The sequence below is a fragment of the Nomascus leucogenys genome, chromosome 22a, assembly GCF_006542625.1.
Source record: "Nomascus leucogenys isolate Asia chromosome 22a, Asia_NLE_v1, whole genome shotgun sequence".
Classification (NCBI taxonomy): Eukaryota; Metazoa; Chordata; class Mammalia; order Primates; family Hylobatidae; genus Nomascus; species Nomascus leucogenys.
Genome location: NC_044402.1, coordinates 54,684,599 through 54,698,589, shown reverse-complemented (window position 1 = coordinate 54,698,589; position 13,991 = coordinate 54,684,599). Strand labels below are relative to the sequence as shown.

Below are 13,991 nucleotides of genomic sequence, written 5' to 3'. Positions count from 1 at the left end.
GCATCAGCAGCCTGGGCCTCCCAGGGCCTTGCCCAGCTCTGGAAATAATTCCCTGAACATGTTGGGGCTTAGGGTGGCTTCGAAGGTGGCTGGAGCTGAAGCCACAAGCAAGGAGCCATGCAGCGGTTCCTTCCTGACGTGGGGGTGGTGGGGGCTTTGTGAGTCCAGCCTCCAAGGTCAGCAAGTGAAAGGGGAGCTGGCAGGGAGCCGGGCAGGGAGCTGGGAGTCCCAGCAATGGCCAGGCTCACCCCAAGATGGTGGGGAGCAGAACTTCTGGAAGTCTTCAGGACAAGGCCATTTCTGATGACCACCAGCCAACTTCTAAAATGCCTGCCATAACCCCACCCCCTTGCTGGGTCCCACCCTCCAGGGCCAGTGGAAACACTGAAAGCCAGGACTCCTGGCTTGAGGCCAAGCCCCATCTTTCTCTTTTCTGGGCTCCAGTATCAAAACTGAAGAGGCTATATTCCATGTCTCTCGTCCCACATTCTAATGCCCCAACTTGTACTCGCCAGCCACAGGGTGTACGGAGGCCTGTCTGTCCCAGAAGGTCGGCTCCGCTCAGGTCCCAACAGGGCCATAGGGAGTCCAGAGGGGCCTCTACCCACCTCACCAAGACATCAAGGAACCAGGAACTGGGGCAGAGAAGAGGGGGAAGGAGATGGAGTCTGAACCTTTCTCTTCCACATCACTTTGCTGGATGGACCCAGCAAGGATACGAGACCACAGGGTGGCCCAGGTAACCTGGGGTGGGCCTCATTCACAGGCTTTGGGAAAATGGAGAAGAAGCAATGAGGGGCCTGGGGGAGGAGGGAGGGGGAAGGTGCAATGAAGACAGAGGAGGGCAAGAAGTCAAAGGTGCATTTGTTCTGCTAAGTGGCTTTGTTGTTGTCAAAAATTGGCCCCAAACTGTCCACTAGAAGCCTAGGGCAAGTCTTCCTTGGTCACACCCACCTCCCTGTCACCAGCCTGTCACACCACACAGCTGCCCACACACACCTCAACACACATGCAAAGCTTCCCATTCCGGTCCTGGCAGAGCCCACCCATGGGACCCTCACCTCTCTCTCTCTTTCTGTCTCTAAGTTCTTTCCAAGAACTACACTAAATCCTGCTACTAGACGGCAATCCACCCTCCATCTGCAGCCTCAACGCCCTCCCATTTCCGACTCCAGGAGAGGCCCAGGCCTCCTGTCTCTATCCGTCCGTCCTTCAGGGAACTGGGACAGGCGAGGTCAGAGCTGTGCCTCCAAGTGAGCACATGAAACCCACAGAGCCTGGGCTCTACTGGGGGAATTCTGGGTGGGTCACAACAACAGGACATGGGGCAGCCAGGCCTGAGTGAGGAGCAGGGCAAGAGGACACTGAGGAGGGGCCCTGTGCATGCACTGATTACTCAAATGTGCTCGGGGGCCCACCGTGTGGCAGATACTGCAAGTAAAACAGCAAACAACAGCAACAAAAACACAGAAATCCCTCCCCTGGTAGAACTGACATTCTAGTGGGGCAGAAAAATGGCAAACACAAATAAATAAAATACACTGAGCACAGCAGATTCACGCTACAGAGAAAAAGAAAGCAGGGAAGGGAGGTGGGCCCAGCAGTGCGATTTTGTATTGAGTGGTCAGGGAAGGCCTCGCCGAAGATGTGAGACCTAAAGCTGCTGAGCATCTGGGCTGCGTGGATATTTGGAGAAAGAACGCTCAGGGCAGAGGGAACAGCAAAGATGTGGAGGCGGGTGTGTGGCTGGTGACTATGAGGAATGGCAGGGAGGCTGGTGTGGTTGCAGGGAAGTGGGAGGAGGCAAGGGGGAGAGGATGAGGTGGAGAGGCAGCAGGGGCCAACGGTGTAGGGCGAAGGGGCCTTATGGTGGTGAGGTTCGTCCAGGGCCAGGGCAGTTCCCACCTAAGACCTCCACCAGCCAAAACCCTCACTCAGAGCCCCGTGATGGAAGCAGGAACAGAATTGCAGACAGGAGGCCTCTCTGCAGGTTCCAAGTGATGGGCAAGGCCCCCGGTAGCCAGCCAGCCAAGGATGCCACCGGATTGTCTTAAATCCCGCTCCCCTTCCAGCATCCCCCTCGAGGACAATCCCAGCTAAGCTTTCCCCAGAGGAGCAGCCACGGGGCAGACTTGGTGGCAGCAGGCCCAGCGTGTTGCTGCCTGCTCCCACCCTGCCCAACACGCCCAGGACCTGTCTGTCTGACTGTCAGTCGGCCTCAGCCCTCACAGGTAAGCACAACAATAGCACCTCACCCTGGCTTGGCATAATGACAGCCAGGATATTGTTTAATCCCCACAAAGGCCCTCAGCCTGCTGGGCGGCCTGAGGAGCCTACTGACCACTCAGGACAAGGCCCCGTGAATGAAGTCGCTTGCTCAAGGTGAATTCTCACCAACTTCCCACCAAGGGGCTTTGTCATTAGAGCCTCCTGCAGGGCAGGACTCACACACAGGAGGGGGCTGAGGACACAGCCAGGGTCAGAAGAGTTCTGGAAACCATGGGGTCCAAATCTCTTACCATGCAGATGAGGAACTGAGGCACAGGGAAGGGCTGTCACCAGGGCCTCCTAAAGTCTAAGACAATTCTCTTTTCCACCCGTTCCCTCAGAAAACATCCAGTCACACAGACAAAGAAAGCCCTGTGGCTGTGGGGATTTTGGGGGGAGAATGGGCCCCTGGCCAGAAGTGGGTGTGCCTCTGAGAAGTGGGGTGTGGCCCCGGAAAATGAAGGGAATGGCACGTCTGTGCCAAGATGGCAGCAGTGCAAGCCAAGGGGGATTCCGCCGACATCGGAGTGAGGTCTGCAGGGCAGCGCCACATCTAATCCAGCCACTGGGGCTGAATGCAGTTGAATAAATTCCGTCGCAGGTCCAGGACCCTGCAGCCTGGTGGGGGGGGGCAGAGGAAACGGAGGTCTTACCTCGGAACTTCTTAGGGGGGTTGTCCAGGTCCCCGGCCGCAGGCTCCACCACACAGCGGTCATCCACCAGCCTGGGGAACAAGGCAGCTCAGTCAGCAGAAGAGAAGAGACCTATCTCCCACAGCATCCCTCCCTTACAGCAGGGGATGCCAGGGCACCAGTGAGCCCCTAAGATAATTCCTCCATCTCTAACAAGCTCCCCACCATCAAGTCATTCTTTCCTGGCACCACCGTTGAAAGGCAAGGTGTCTCTTAGGGGTGGGGAGAACCCCAGGAAGAACACAGAAGCACAGCCAGCCCACCCCAACCCCTGACTGGGGCTGCAGCTGTCCTGGGGGGACTCCGCCACCAGTAGGGCCTGTCACATGCTGCAGGTGTATCTCCTGTTCCAGCCCTGAGACCCTGCTGCCCTGATGGGACGGGCAGTGGGTGAAGGGGGCAGGAGAGGAGGAGAAAAACAAAAGCATAGAGGAGTGGAAGGGAGGGAGACAAAGAGAGTCAGAAAGACAAAAAGCATAAGAAACAGAAGCAGAGAGAGACCAGAGACAGACAGATGAGAGAAGCACAGGAGACAGCAAACTAGCGGCATGAGTCTTTAGGTCTCCAAGGAAGGATGATGAGTCTTACGCCTTCCCAGCCTCGGTCAGGCCTCATTTCATATTCTCCTCTTTGGTTCACCCTAGGACAATTTCCCTCTTATACCCATGCTGGTGTTAATCTTGCATCTCTTGAGGGCATTCATTTACCCATCCATCTATCCACCCATCCACTCATCCCTCCACCCATCCATCTACCCAGCCCCCCATCATCCATCTATTCATCCACCCACCCATGCACCCATCCATCCACCCATCCACCCATCTACCCATCCAGCCACGCTTCCTGCATTTAAAATTTGTCAATGACACTCCAGCCTCTAAGATAAAGTGATGCTGATCACCCACCATGTCAAAGGCCAACTCTGTCTCAACACCCCCATGCCTGTTACCTCTGAATTCTCACCAACTTCCCAGCAAGCGGCTTGTTTTTAGAGCCATTTTACTGAGGAGAACACTGAATGTGAATATTAAATAACTTGCCTAAACCCACAGAGCTGATTTCAAAGCCCATGCTCCTTCTGTACCTCCTCTCCCTGGGTTGGTTAACAAGGTCTTTTCTGTTTTTTTCTCGAGACAGAGTCTCACTCTGTCGACCAGGCTGGAGTGCAGTGGCGCAATCTCAGCTCACTGCAACCTCTGCCCCCCGGGTTCAAGCAATTCTCCTGCCTCAGCCTCCTGAGTAGCTTGGATTACAGGCACCAGCCACCAGGCCTGGCTAATTTTTGTATTTTTAGTAAAGACGGGGTTTCACCATCTTGGCCAGGCTGGTCTCAAACTCCTGACCTCGTGATCCACCTGCCTCAGCCTCCCAAAGTGCTGGGATTACAGGTGTGAGTCACCACGCCCAGTCTAACAAGGTCTTTTGTGATCTGACCTCTACCTACTCCCTAGCTAGCCTCACTATTTCCTTGCCCCAACTCTACTAAACCTCCAGTTGATCCCAAGGTCCCTGGAGCTCTCATCTCTCCAGAGGCAGTCCTGGCAGCCTGCAGTGCCTTAATACTCACTCCACCCTGGCCCCATGAAGCCACAGGCCTAGCAAAACTCCATCCTTCCACCCTCAGCTCTGCTCTCCTACTCTGCAAAGCCTTCCCTGGCCAGCCCCTGTGGGCCTCCCTCCTTCGTGTTCTGGCACCTGGTCCTGGCAGTGTCTCTCCCTACTTCTTGACTTGCTGTGTCTACACTGTGAGTTCCTTGAGAACGGAGCCCCTGTGTGTTTTCTTTGGAATGATTAACACCTTGCACAATGCAAAGTGTTATGATATAATAAGAAATACATATTTGGTCTTCATCCCGGCTCCTGGCCAGAGCTCTTAAAGCCCTTGTAACTTCCTAAGTGATAAAGGCAAGAAGAGTTACAATGTTTAGATTTTTGTATCCAGTTCCTGAAATAGATCGGAAGCAATAAAGATGAAATGGCATGAATTTTGTTCATTCCAAGCCTCTTTCAACCATACCTGGTTTTATGTTAATGAGGTGACTTCTGGAAAGCCCGAGGATGGGGCTGCCAGGGGAATAACCGTGTAATTTGAGGGTTCCCATTTTCAGCACCACCCCCATCACAACCTCCTCCTGGAAGAAGAGAGCCGCTGAAGGTTAGATTAAACCACCAATGGCCAATGGTTTAATCCATCATGCCTATGTGGCCGGGCGCAGTGGCTCACGCCTGTAATCCCAGCACTTTGGGAGGCCGAGGCGGGTGGATCATGAAGTCAGGAGTTCGAGACCAGCCTGACCAACATGGTGAAACCACATCTCTACTAAAAATACAAAAATTAGCTGGGTGTGGTGGCACGCACCTGTAATCCCAGCTACACAGGAGGCTGCGGCAGGAGAATCGCTTGAACCCAGGAGGCAGAGGTTGCGGTGAGCGGAGATCACGCCACTGTACTTCAGCCTGGGCGAAAGAGCAAGACTTCATCTCAACAAAAACAAAACAAAACAAAACAAAACACAATAAAAAACATGCCTATGTAAGGCAGCCTCTGTAAAAACCCAAAAGGGGCCAGGCGCCAGTGGCTCACGCCTGTAATCCTAGCACTTTGGGAGGCTGAGGCAGGCTAATCACCTGAGGTCAGGAGTTCGAGACCAACCTGGCCAACATGGCGAAACCCCCGTCTCTACTAAAAAAAAAATTAGCCGGATGTGGTGGCGCATGCACACCTGTAACCCCAGCTACTCCGGAGGCTGAGGCAAGAGAATCGCTTGAACCCGGGAGGCAGAGGTTGCAGTGAGCCGAGATTGAGCCACTGCACTCCAGCCTGGGCAACAGAGCAAAACTCCGTCTAAAAAAAAAAAAATTAGCTGGGTGTTGTGGCACACGCCTCTAACCCCAGCTACTCAGGAGGCTGAGGCAGGAGAATCGCTTGAACCCGGGAGGCAGAAGTTGCAGTGAGCTGAGATCAAGCCATTGCACTCCAGCCTGGGCAACAGATCGGGACTCCGTTAAAAAAACAAACAAACAAAAAACCAGGTTCAGAGAGCCGGGCTGGGGAACACATGCGAGTACTGGGAGAGGGTCACCCCTGGAGAGGGCCTGGAAGCTCTGTATCTCCTGCTCCATATTAATCTCTTCCATCTGGCTGTTTTTCTGAGTTCTGTGAGCCATTCTAGCAAATTATTAAACATAAAGAGGGGGTTGTGGGAACCCCTGATTTATGGCTGTTTGGTCAGAAGCACCAGAGGCCCAGACTTGCGACTGGTGTCTGAGGTGACATTAGTCTTGGGGGACTGAGCTTTCCACCTGTGGGATCTGACACTGACTCCAGGTAGACAGTGTCAGAACTGAATTGAACTGCAGGACATCCAGGTGGTGTCCCCAGAGCACTGGAGAACTGCCTCATGTTTTCATATATTGTTATTTAAGTTTCTAATTCTACTTTGTTATTTCCATTTTGCAGGCAGAGAAACCAGGGTATGGAGATGTCAAACAATCTGCAGAGCCAGGCTTTGAAGCCAGGCAGCCCAGCGTCAGAGCAGGCGCTATGCAGGACTGCAGAATGACAGGGAGGGCAGAGGGTCCTCTGTCTCCTTTCCTCTCCCCGCCTCCAGCACCTGCTTAGTCCCTGGCCCTCTTCCCTTCTCCATCTGCACTCACGTCGTTGGGCATCTTGACCACACTCATGAAATTAAAAGCACCTCCAATACATTCACTGAGAACTCCCACATTCACCTCCCACGAACTCCAGCCTCGGAGATCTAACTGCCTGCTCGGCATCTCTACTTAGGTGTCCACAGGCATCGAAAACTCAGCCTGTGCAAGCTGAGCTCCTGGCCTCCCACTGGAACATGCTCCTCCGGGAGTCCTCCCCATCTCAGTCGATGGCTGCTCCATCCTTTCAACTGCTTGGTCCAAAAACCTTGGACCTAACCTTGGCTCCTCCCTTCCACTCACACCTCACACAACCTGTCAGGAAATCCTGTGGGCTGCATCTTCAAAATACACAATCAGGTACAGAATTGGACCTCTTCTTGTCACTTTCACCACCACATTGTCCAGGCTCCCACCAGCTCTCACCTGGATTTCAGTAACTACCTCCTCATTGGTCTCCTGGGTTCCCCCTTCACTCCCTTCAGCCTGTTTCCCACACAGAAGCAGAGAGATCCCTTTAATGTTTTATTTTTTTGAGACGGAGTCTTACTCTGTCACCCAGGCTGGAGTGCAGTGGCATGATCTTGGCTCACTGCAACCTCCGCCTCCAAGGTTCAAGCAATTTTCCTGCCTCAGCCTCCCAAGTAGCTGGGATTACAGGTGCCTGCCACCATGCCCAGCTAATTTTTTTTTTTTTTTGTAGAGACAGGGTTTCACCATGTTGGCCAGGCTGGTCTCGAACTCCTGACCTCAGGTGATCCGCCTGCATCGGCCTCCCAAAGTGCTGGGATTCCAGGCGTGAGCCACCATGCCCAGCCAGGGGATCCCTTTAAAAGGTAAGTCAAATCAGGTCTGCACTCCACTCAGAACCCGCCAGAACCACCCATCTCAGAATAAAACCAAAGAACTTACATGGCCTGAAAGACCCTCGTGGTCCACCCCCTCACCTCTCTGATCGCATCTCCTCCCCAAACTCCTTCCCTTCACTCCTCTGCTCCAGCCCTGGAGCCCCCTCCAGGCTCCTCAAAGCCCCCAGAGGAGTGGGCACTGGCTCTTTCCTCTGCCCAGAACCCTCTACCTCCAGGATCCTCACCTCCTTCAGATCTGGGCTCAAACAAGCCTGTTCCTATGGAGACCCTCTCTCCCATTTTTATTAAAAATTGCATGGCCGGGTGCGGTGGCTCACGCTTGTAATCCCAGCACTTTGGGAGGCCGAGGCGGGCGGATCACGAGGTCAGGAGATCGAGACCACAGTGAAACCCCGTCTCTACTAAAAATACAAAAAAAATTAGCCGGGCGTGGTGGCGGGCGCCTGTAGTCCCAGCTACTCGGAGAGGCTGAGGCAGGAGAATGGCGTGAACTCGGGAGGCGGAGCTTGCAGCGAGCCGAGATTGCGTCACTGCACTCCGGCCCGGGCGACAGAGCGAGACTTCATCCCAAAAAAAAAAAAAAAAAAAATTGCAAACTGCTTCCTGCCACACTCAGTATGCCCCTCCCTGTGTAATTGTTATCCACAGCCTTTAGCATCACCTGGTTGGCTAGCTAGTTTACTTATTTTGTTTACTATCCCTTATCCTGACCCCATGGAATGTTAAGTGCCGTGAGGGCACAGACGTGTCTGTTTTGCTCCCTGCCGTATCCTCAGCACCCAAACCACTGCCTGGTGCAGAGAGGGGACACACAAAATACATACTGAGTTAACTAATTCATTTTACTAGCTGTGCAGTAAAGTACACAAGAAGCAAAAGACAAGGTCCCTGCCTCAGGGAGTTTAAAATCTCATTGGGAAGACAAATCACATACTCAGAAGATAAATAATGTAAAGAATATGTGTCAGAGCCGACTGGTGGTACCAGCCGTGGGTTTCGTACAAATTCAGGGAAGGGAGATGTCACTGCTTGGCCAATCAGAGAAGGTGTGGGAGAAGCAGGAGCTGCTCAGAGCCTTGAATAATTCACAGAATTTCCTGTAAGATATTAGTGAATCAGATTAGCTGGTTGTCTCTTAGCAAAACCCTGAAGTGAGGGGACACAGGATGGATGAATTTTGATGGTGAGAGAAAGCAAGCATTGACCAGGGGTGATGGAGCAGCAGGGCAGCATGGAAGTTGTGCAGCTGAAGAGAGGCTGGCGGCAGTCCCCACAGCCCGCATCTTGACCAGCACACAGGGCCTTGTAGCGGCGGAAAGAGGAAGAGGCCGCAGAGTCCCCCTCCTCGGAGGGTCCCTGTCTGAGGAAAAAAATCATCCTCATCCCTGATCCCTCCACGCCTCTCCTGGGAACTCCTTGTCTGGGTCACACATGCAGGAAAGACATGCAAATTTGGGGGCCAAAGTGTTTTTCCTCACCCCTCTGGACAAGCCCACCTGGTCATTAGGTGGATGTCCATTTGTCCGAGCCCACGCTGGCACAACTTCTGAAGCCCCGCCTCTCCAGCTCAGCCCTTCCCCATGCCAGTGCCCAGCAGTCCACAAAGAAGCAAGGAGTGCAAACAGAAGCCACTTAGAGAAGGGAGCGACGGATCAGAACGGGAGCACGGACCCCGGAGGGGAATTCAAACAAGGTTGGGAAGGAAAACATCCCAGATGTGCAGCTGAGCAGACGACAATGGTCTGTGGAAGGGACTGGAGCAGAGAAGCAAGCCCTGGGCAGGGCTACGGAAAGCAGGGAGGGTCGGTCAGGAGTGAGGACTTGGGAGGCAGGAGATGGGACCTTGGGCATTTTCTCCTGGGTCCGCCAGGACCAGCAAAACAGGCATCATCTGGGAATGCTAGGCTCCATTCTGTGTCCCCCAAGAACCTCCAAGGGGTGGCACCTTGCCACCTTGCCTTCCTTGTTTTATTCTCCAGCTAGTGTTGAGCGCAGCCCCCACCTGGTGTGTGTAGATAAAGAAGGTGGCCCTGGGCAGATGTTTGCAGGGTCCCGCCGTGCCCCCAAGCTCCCCTCACCCGTGTCTTTGTGCATACTCATTAGGCCTAAGGGATCCCAAGAAGGTGATCTCCGGCGACAGGGGAGCAGGAGGGGACGGGAGGGAGCGTCGCGTGAAGTCATTAACAGATAAGCAAGAAAGCTCTTATCAGATGGGCTGTCGGGAGACCTGGGGCCAGAGGGAGGCCCGAGGGCCGGGACACAAGTTAGGTAAGTTTGGATGGAGAGGCAGCTTCACCAGGCGAGGCCGAGACCTCCCCATCGCTGCGTGGTGGGAGCGGTTCTGGGTCCGCGCGGCTCGGGGGAGCTTCGGTCTGGCCGCCCTGGCCCCGCCCCGCCCCCAGCCTGGCCCGGCCCGCGAGCTCCGGGCGTCCGGCCCCGGCCCCGCCCCCGCCCCCGCGGCGAAGCGAAACTCGCCGCCCCACGTGCAGCCGTCTCCCACGACGCGCCGCCGCCGCCAAGGGAGGGCCAACGCGGCCTCGCCCCGGCCTGCCTCCGACTGCCGGCCGCTGCCAGGACGCCGCGCCTCCGCCAGACGCGCCTGGAGGCGGGGCGGGTGACGTGCCGCTGCGCCCGCGCTTTCCTGCTCTCCCCCGCTCATCTGCCCGCGGAGGGCGGCCCCGGGGGACCCCTCCCCACCTGCTGGCGCCGACGTCCCTGGCCTTAGCGCCCCACCCCGACTCTTCCTCATGGCGGGCACCTGTGTTTATCAAACTAGCCGGACCACAGGTGCCCTGCTGAGTGCGCACCTGGCGCTGAAACCGAGCCGCGCTCTACAGGGGTAAGTGGCCGCTTCGCTTCACCCCCCTCTCCCCAACGCCTCCCAACAAGGTCCCTCCACCCACGGGCCCCGGAAAAGGCCTGTTCCCACCCTTTACCAGCCCACCGATCTCTCACTGTCCAGCCTCTACTAGGATGACGCCCCATCCCACTCCTGCCATCTCAAGACCAAGCTGAGGCTCCCGCGTGGTTCCCTGCCCACGCCCCTCTACGCCCACCACCGGCATCGCCCCTCACGTAGAGGCCGGTGGTACCCCAGCCAAGATCACAGAAAAACTGGCCCTCCATCGCGCGACTCTACAGTTTATCAATCGTTTTTACATCCAGTATCTCATTGTGTTCTTACCACAGTACAATGTGAGGCCCACAGAGTGGATGGAACCCCTGAGCCACACAGCTGGTCAGAGAATGGCACAGACACAACCCAGGTCTCCATCTACTCAACACACCTCACTACGAGCCTACTATGTGCTGGGTGTGGTCCCCACCTTCCGGGATTTCCTGCGACCACGCTGAGTGCCGAGGACAGGAGCCCTGTCTACATCTGTGTCTCCTTCTCCCCTCCATTCAGGACCAGCCCGGCAGAGGCTCAGGAGCCCAGACGACAGTCCCTGCAGTGCGCCTTCCATCCACTGGGAGGCACAAGACCAGTCTGAACAGCAGAGGGAGCAGGAGGATGGGGCTACAGGGAAAGGGTCCTGGCTGGAGGCCTGTGGGCAGGCAGGGCTGTTCTGGGCCCTCTGGAGAGGAGCTGGTTGACAGCTTGTTCTAGGGTTGCAGGAGGGCACAGTCCCTGAAATGCCCATGGGGTCTACACCCCAAGACCTTGATCTGAGGTAGGAGAGGAAGACAGCTGCATCCCATTCTACCCCATTCCACCCTGCGTGGACTTTGAGATCCAGGTGGGCGCCATGGGAAAGGTAGCAGGGCGGGTCAGTGCTGTCTGGAAAGATTAGATAAGGAGGAGGAAGGGAGCTAGATAGAAGTGGGGCAGGTGACTATCAAGAAGCCTGACTCAAAACCTGCATCTACCAGCTTGGCCACCATCAGAGCACCATGGGAGGCGGAATGACAGACTGGGGGAATGACAGACTGGGGAAATCCCCGAGGGACCCTGAACAACCCCCGGTCCCCATTCAGCTGTGGATGAGAAAACTGTCCCTGGGGCATGGAGGGGAAACTGACCAGCCCAGGTCACACAAGTTAATGGAACAGCAAGTTCCAGATCCCAGGTCTTCTGGCTCCCAGCCCCAGACACTGGCTGCGGGCGGAGGATTACCCAGGTGCCGAGGCAAGAGACTGAAGGCACAAGCTGTTTCAGTATAATAAAGAAAATAGTTAGAATAAGAATAGTCATAATACAAACTAGATATAGAGATGATCATGGACAATTAGCAATCACTATTAATCTTTAGCTTTTAATATTACTCTTTGTTGCATTACTAATGTAACCTAGGAATAACCGGTGGGTATAGGGTCAGGTGCTGAAGGGACATTGTGAGAAGTGACCTGGAAGGCAAGAGGTGAGCCTTCTGTCACACCCACATAAGGGCCGCTTGAGGGCTCCTTGGTCAAGTGGTAACGCCAGTGTCTGGGAAGGCAACCGTTACTTAGCAGACCGCGAAAGGGAGTCTCCTTTCCTTGGAGGAGTCAGGGAACACTCTGCTCCACCAGCTTCTTGTGGAAGGCTGGATATTATCCAGGCCTGCCCGCAGTCATCCGGAGGCTTAAACACCTCCCTGTGGTGCTGTGCTTCAATGGTCCCACTCCTTGTCCACTTTCATGCTCTTCCCATACTCCTGGTTCCTCTTTGAAGATCGCAGTAGATAGCAGTAGAAGAAATAGTGAAAGTCTCAAAGTCTTTGATCTTTCTTACAAGTGCAGAGAAGAAAACGCTGACGTATGCTGCCTTCCCTCTCTGCTTCGGCTACCTAAGAGGGAAGGGCCTCCTATCCTGTAATCACATGACTTGCTTCACCTTGTCAATCACTTAGAAGATTCACCTTCCTTACCCTGCCCCCTTGTCTTACATGCAATAAATATCAGCGAGCCCAGCCGTTCGGGGCCACTACCGGTCTCCGCGTCTTGATGGTAGTGGTCCCCGGGGCCCAGCTGTTTTCACTTTATCTCTTTGTCTTGTGCTTTTATTTATTACAATCTCTCATCTCCGCACATGGGGAGAACACCTACTAAGCCCCGTAGGGCTAGACCCTACAACTGGCCACCACTCCACAGATGCAGGCCAGCCCCAAGGAGGCCACTCCAACAGCAGGCACTGTCAGAACACTGGGATGGGCTGGTGGTGGGTAGGAAGCCTGGGGGGCTCTTTCTCCAGACAGCCAAAGTCACACCTACTAGGCGGAATGTTAAGAGAGGAACCCAGATTCACTGGTTGGGGCTCCTGGCTCATCAGAGAAAAGAAATTAACTCCTGCATCCCTGCAAAAGCAACAATTTCCTTTACCTCTACATATCTTTACCAAGAATCCACCCTGTGCCAACCAAGGGGCCAGGCAGTATATGGAATATATGGAATTTTAAAACAAGTACAGCTAAAGCCTTCAGAAAGCTTAAAGTCTAGAACGGACAATAAGCCGCACACGCAGAGAACCCAAATAGTCTCTCCAGGAAGAACGGAGATAGCAAGAACAACTAAACTTGGCCCAGTAGAAATAAAGGTCGGGGCCAGTGTGCCACCCTGCCTCTGCCACAGGCCTGGGTTTCTGGCTGTCAGGGTCAGGTGGGCTCTCTGACAAGTCCTAGGGTCTCTACAGCGGTGCTGGGTGCATATCTGTAAGGCCAAGGACATATCTGTAAGGCCAAGGAGAAGAAAGACAGGGAGCAGGAGACCAAAGGGAAAGCTGGGAAGAGAGGCAGAAAAGGTGCAACCATGGGCCGCCAGCCAGCCCTTGCCTCATATATTTGGCCTGCCAGCCCCAGGCTTGTCTCCCACTCTCCGTAACCCAGAACTGGACTCTCTCAGTCTTTCTCACTTGACAGAGTAACTGAGGCTGTAGGACCCTCGGCAGGGCAGACCCTCAGGCCAGCTCGCCCTGGCTCCAAACCTCCGCAGAGCTCTCTGGGAAACAAAGCAACAAAGGCAGCCCTGACAAATCAATCCAGAAAGTGAAGCAGCCTACACCACAACCCCGCCTTGCCAGAAACTCAGTGTTCATGGTGGAAAAGGAGATGGGGGCGGGGCGCTGTTTTAGATTAAAGGAAACTGAAGAGGCATAAGAAAATGTAACACGAGTACCTTGACAGGATCTCGATGGTTTTTTTTGTTGTTTTTTTTTTTTGACAGAGTCTCACTCTGTTGCCAGGCTGGAGTGCAGTGGCGCGATCTCGGCTCACTGCAACCTCCACCTCCCGGGTTCAAGCGATTCTCCTGCCTCAGCCTCCCAAATAGCTGGGACCACAGGCACGCGCCACCACGCCCAGCTAACTCTTGTATTTTTAGTAGAGACGGAGTTTCACCATGTTGGCCAGGATGGTCTTGATCCCTTGACCTCGTGATCCTCCTGCCTCGGCCTCCCAAAGAGCTGGGATTACAGGCATGAGCCAGTGTGCCCGGCCTAGGATCCTGATTTAAAGAAACCAATGGTCAGGCCCGGCGTGGTGGCTCACACCTTTAATCCCAACACTTTGGGAGGCTGAGGCGGGCAGATCACCTG

General features: G+C 54.7%; 1 protein-coding gene and 1 long non-coding RNA gene across 2 annotated transcripts in view; one reads left to right on the top strand and one right to left on the bottom strand.

Moving 5' to 3' along the window:
- The window catches only part of ITPR3 (inositol 1,4,5-trisphosphate receptor type 3), a 75,243-nt gene that overhangs the window by 52,799 nt on the left and 8,453 nt on the right, over nt 1–13,991 (bottom strand). The window contains exon 2 of the mRNA XM_030802735.1: nt 2,922–2,992. Within this exon, the coding sequence (XP_030658595.1) occupies nt 2,922–2,992 (71 nt within the window). The remainder of the gene's footprint in view (nt 1–2,921; nt 2,993–13,991) is intronic.
- LOC105739039 lies at nt 9,939–12,444 on the top strand. The gene is made up of 2 exons (XR_001114905.2): nt 9,939–10,319; nt 10,670–12,444. It is a non-coding gene; the product is annotated as an uncharacterized LOC105739039 (long non-coding RNA).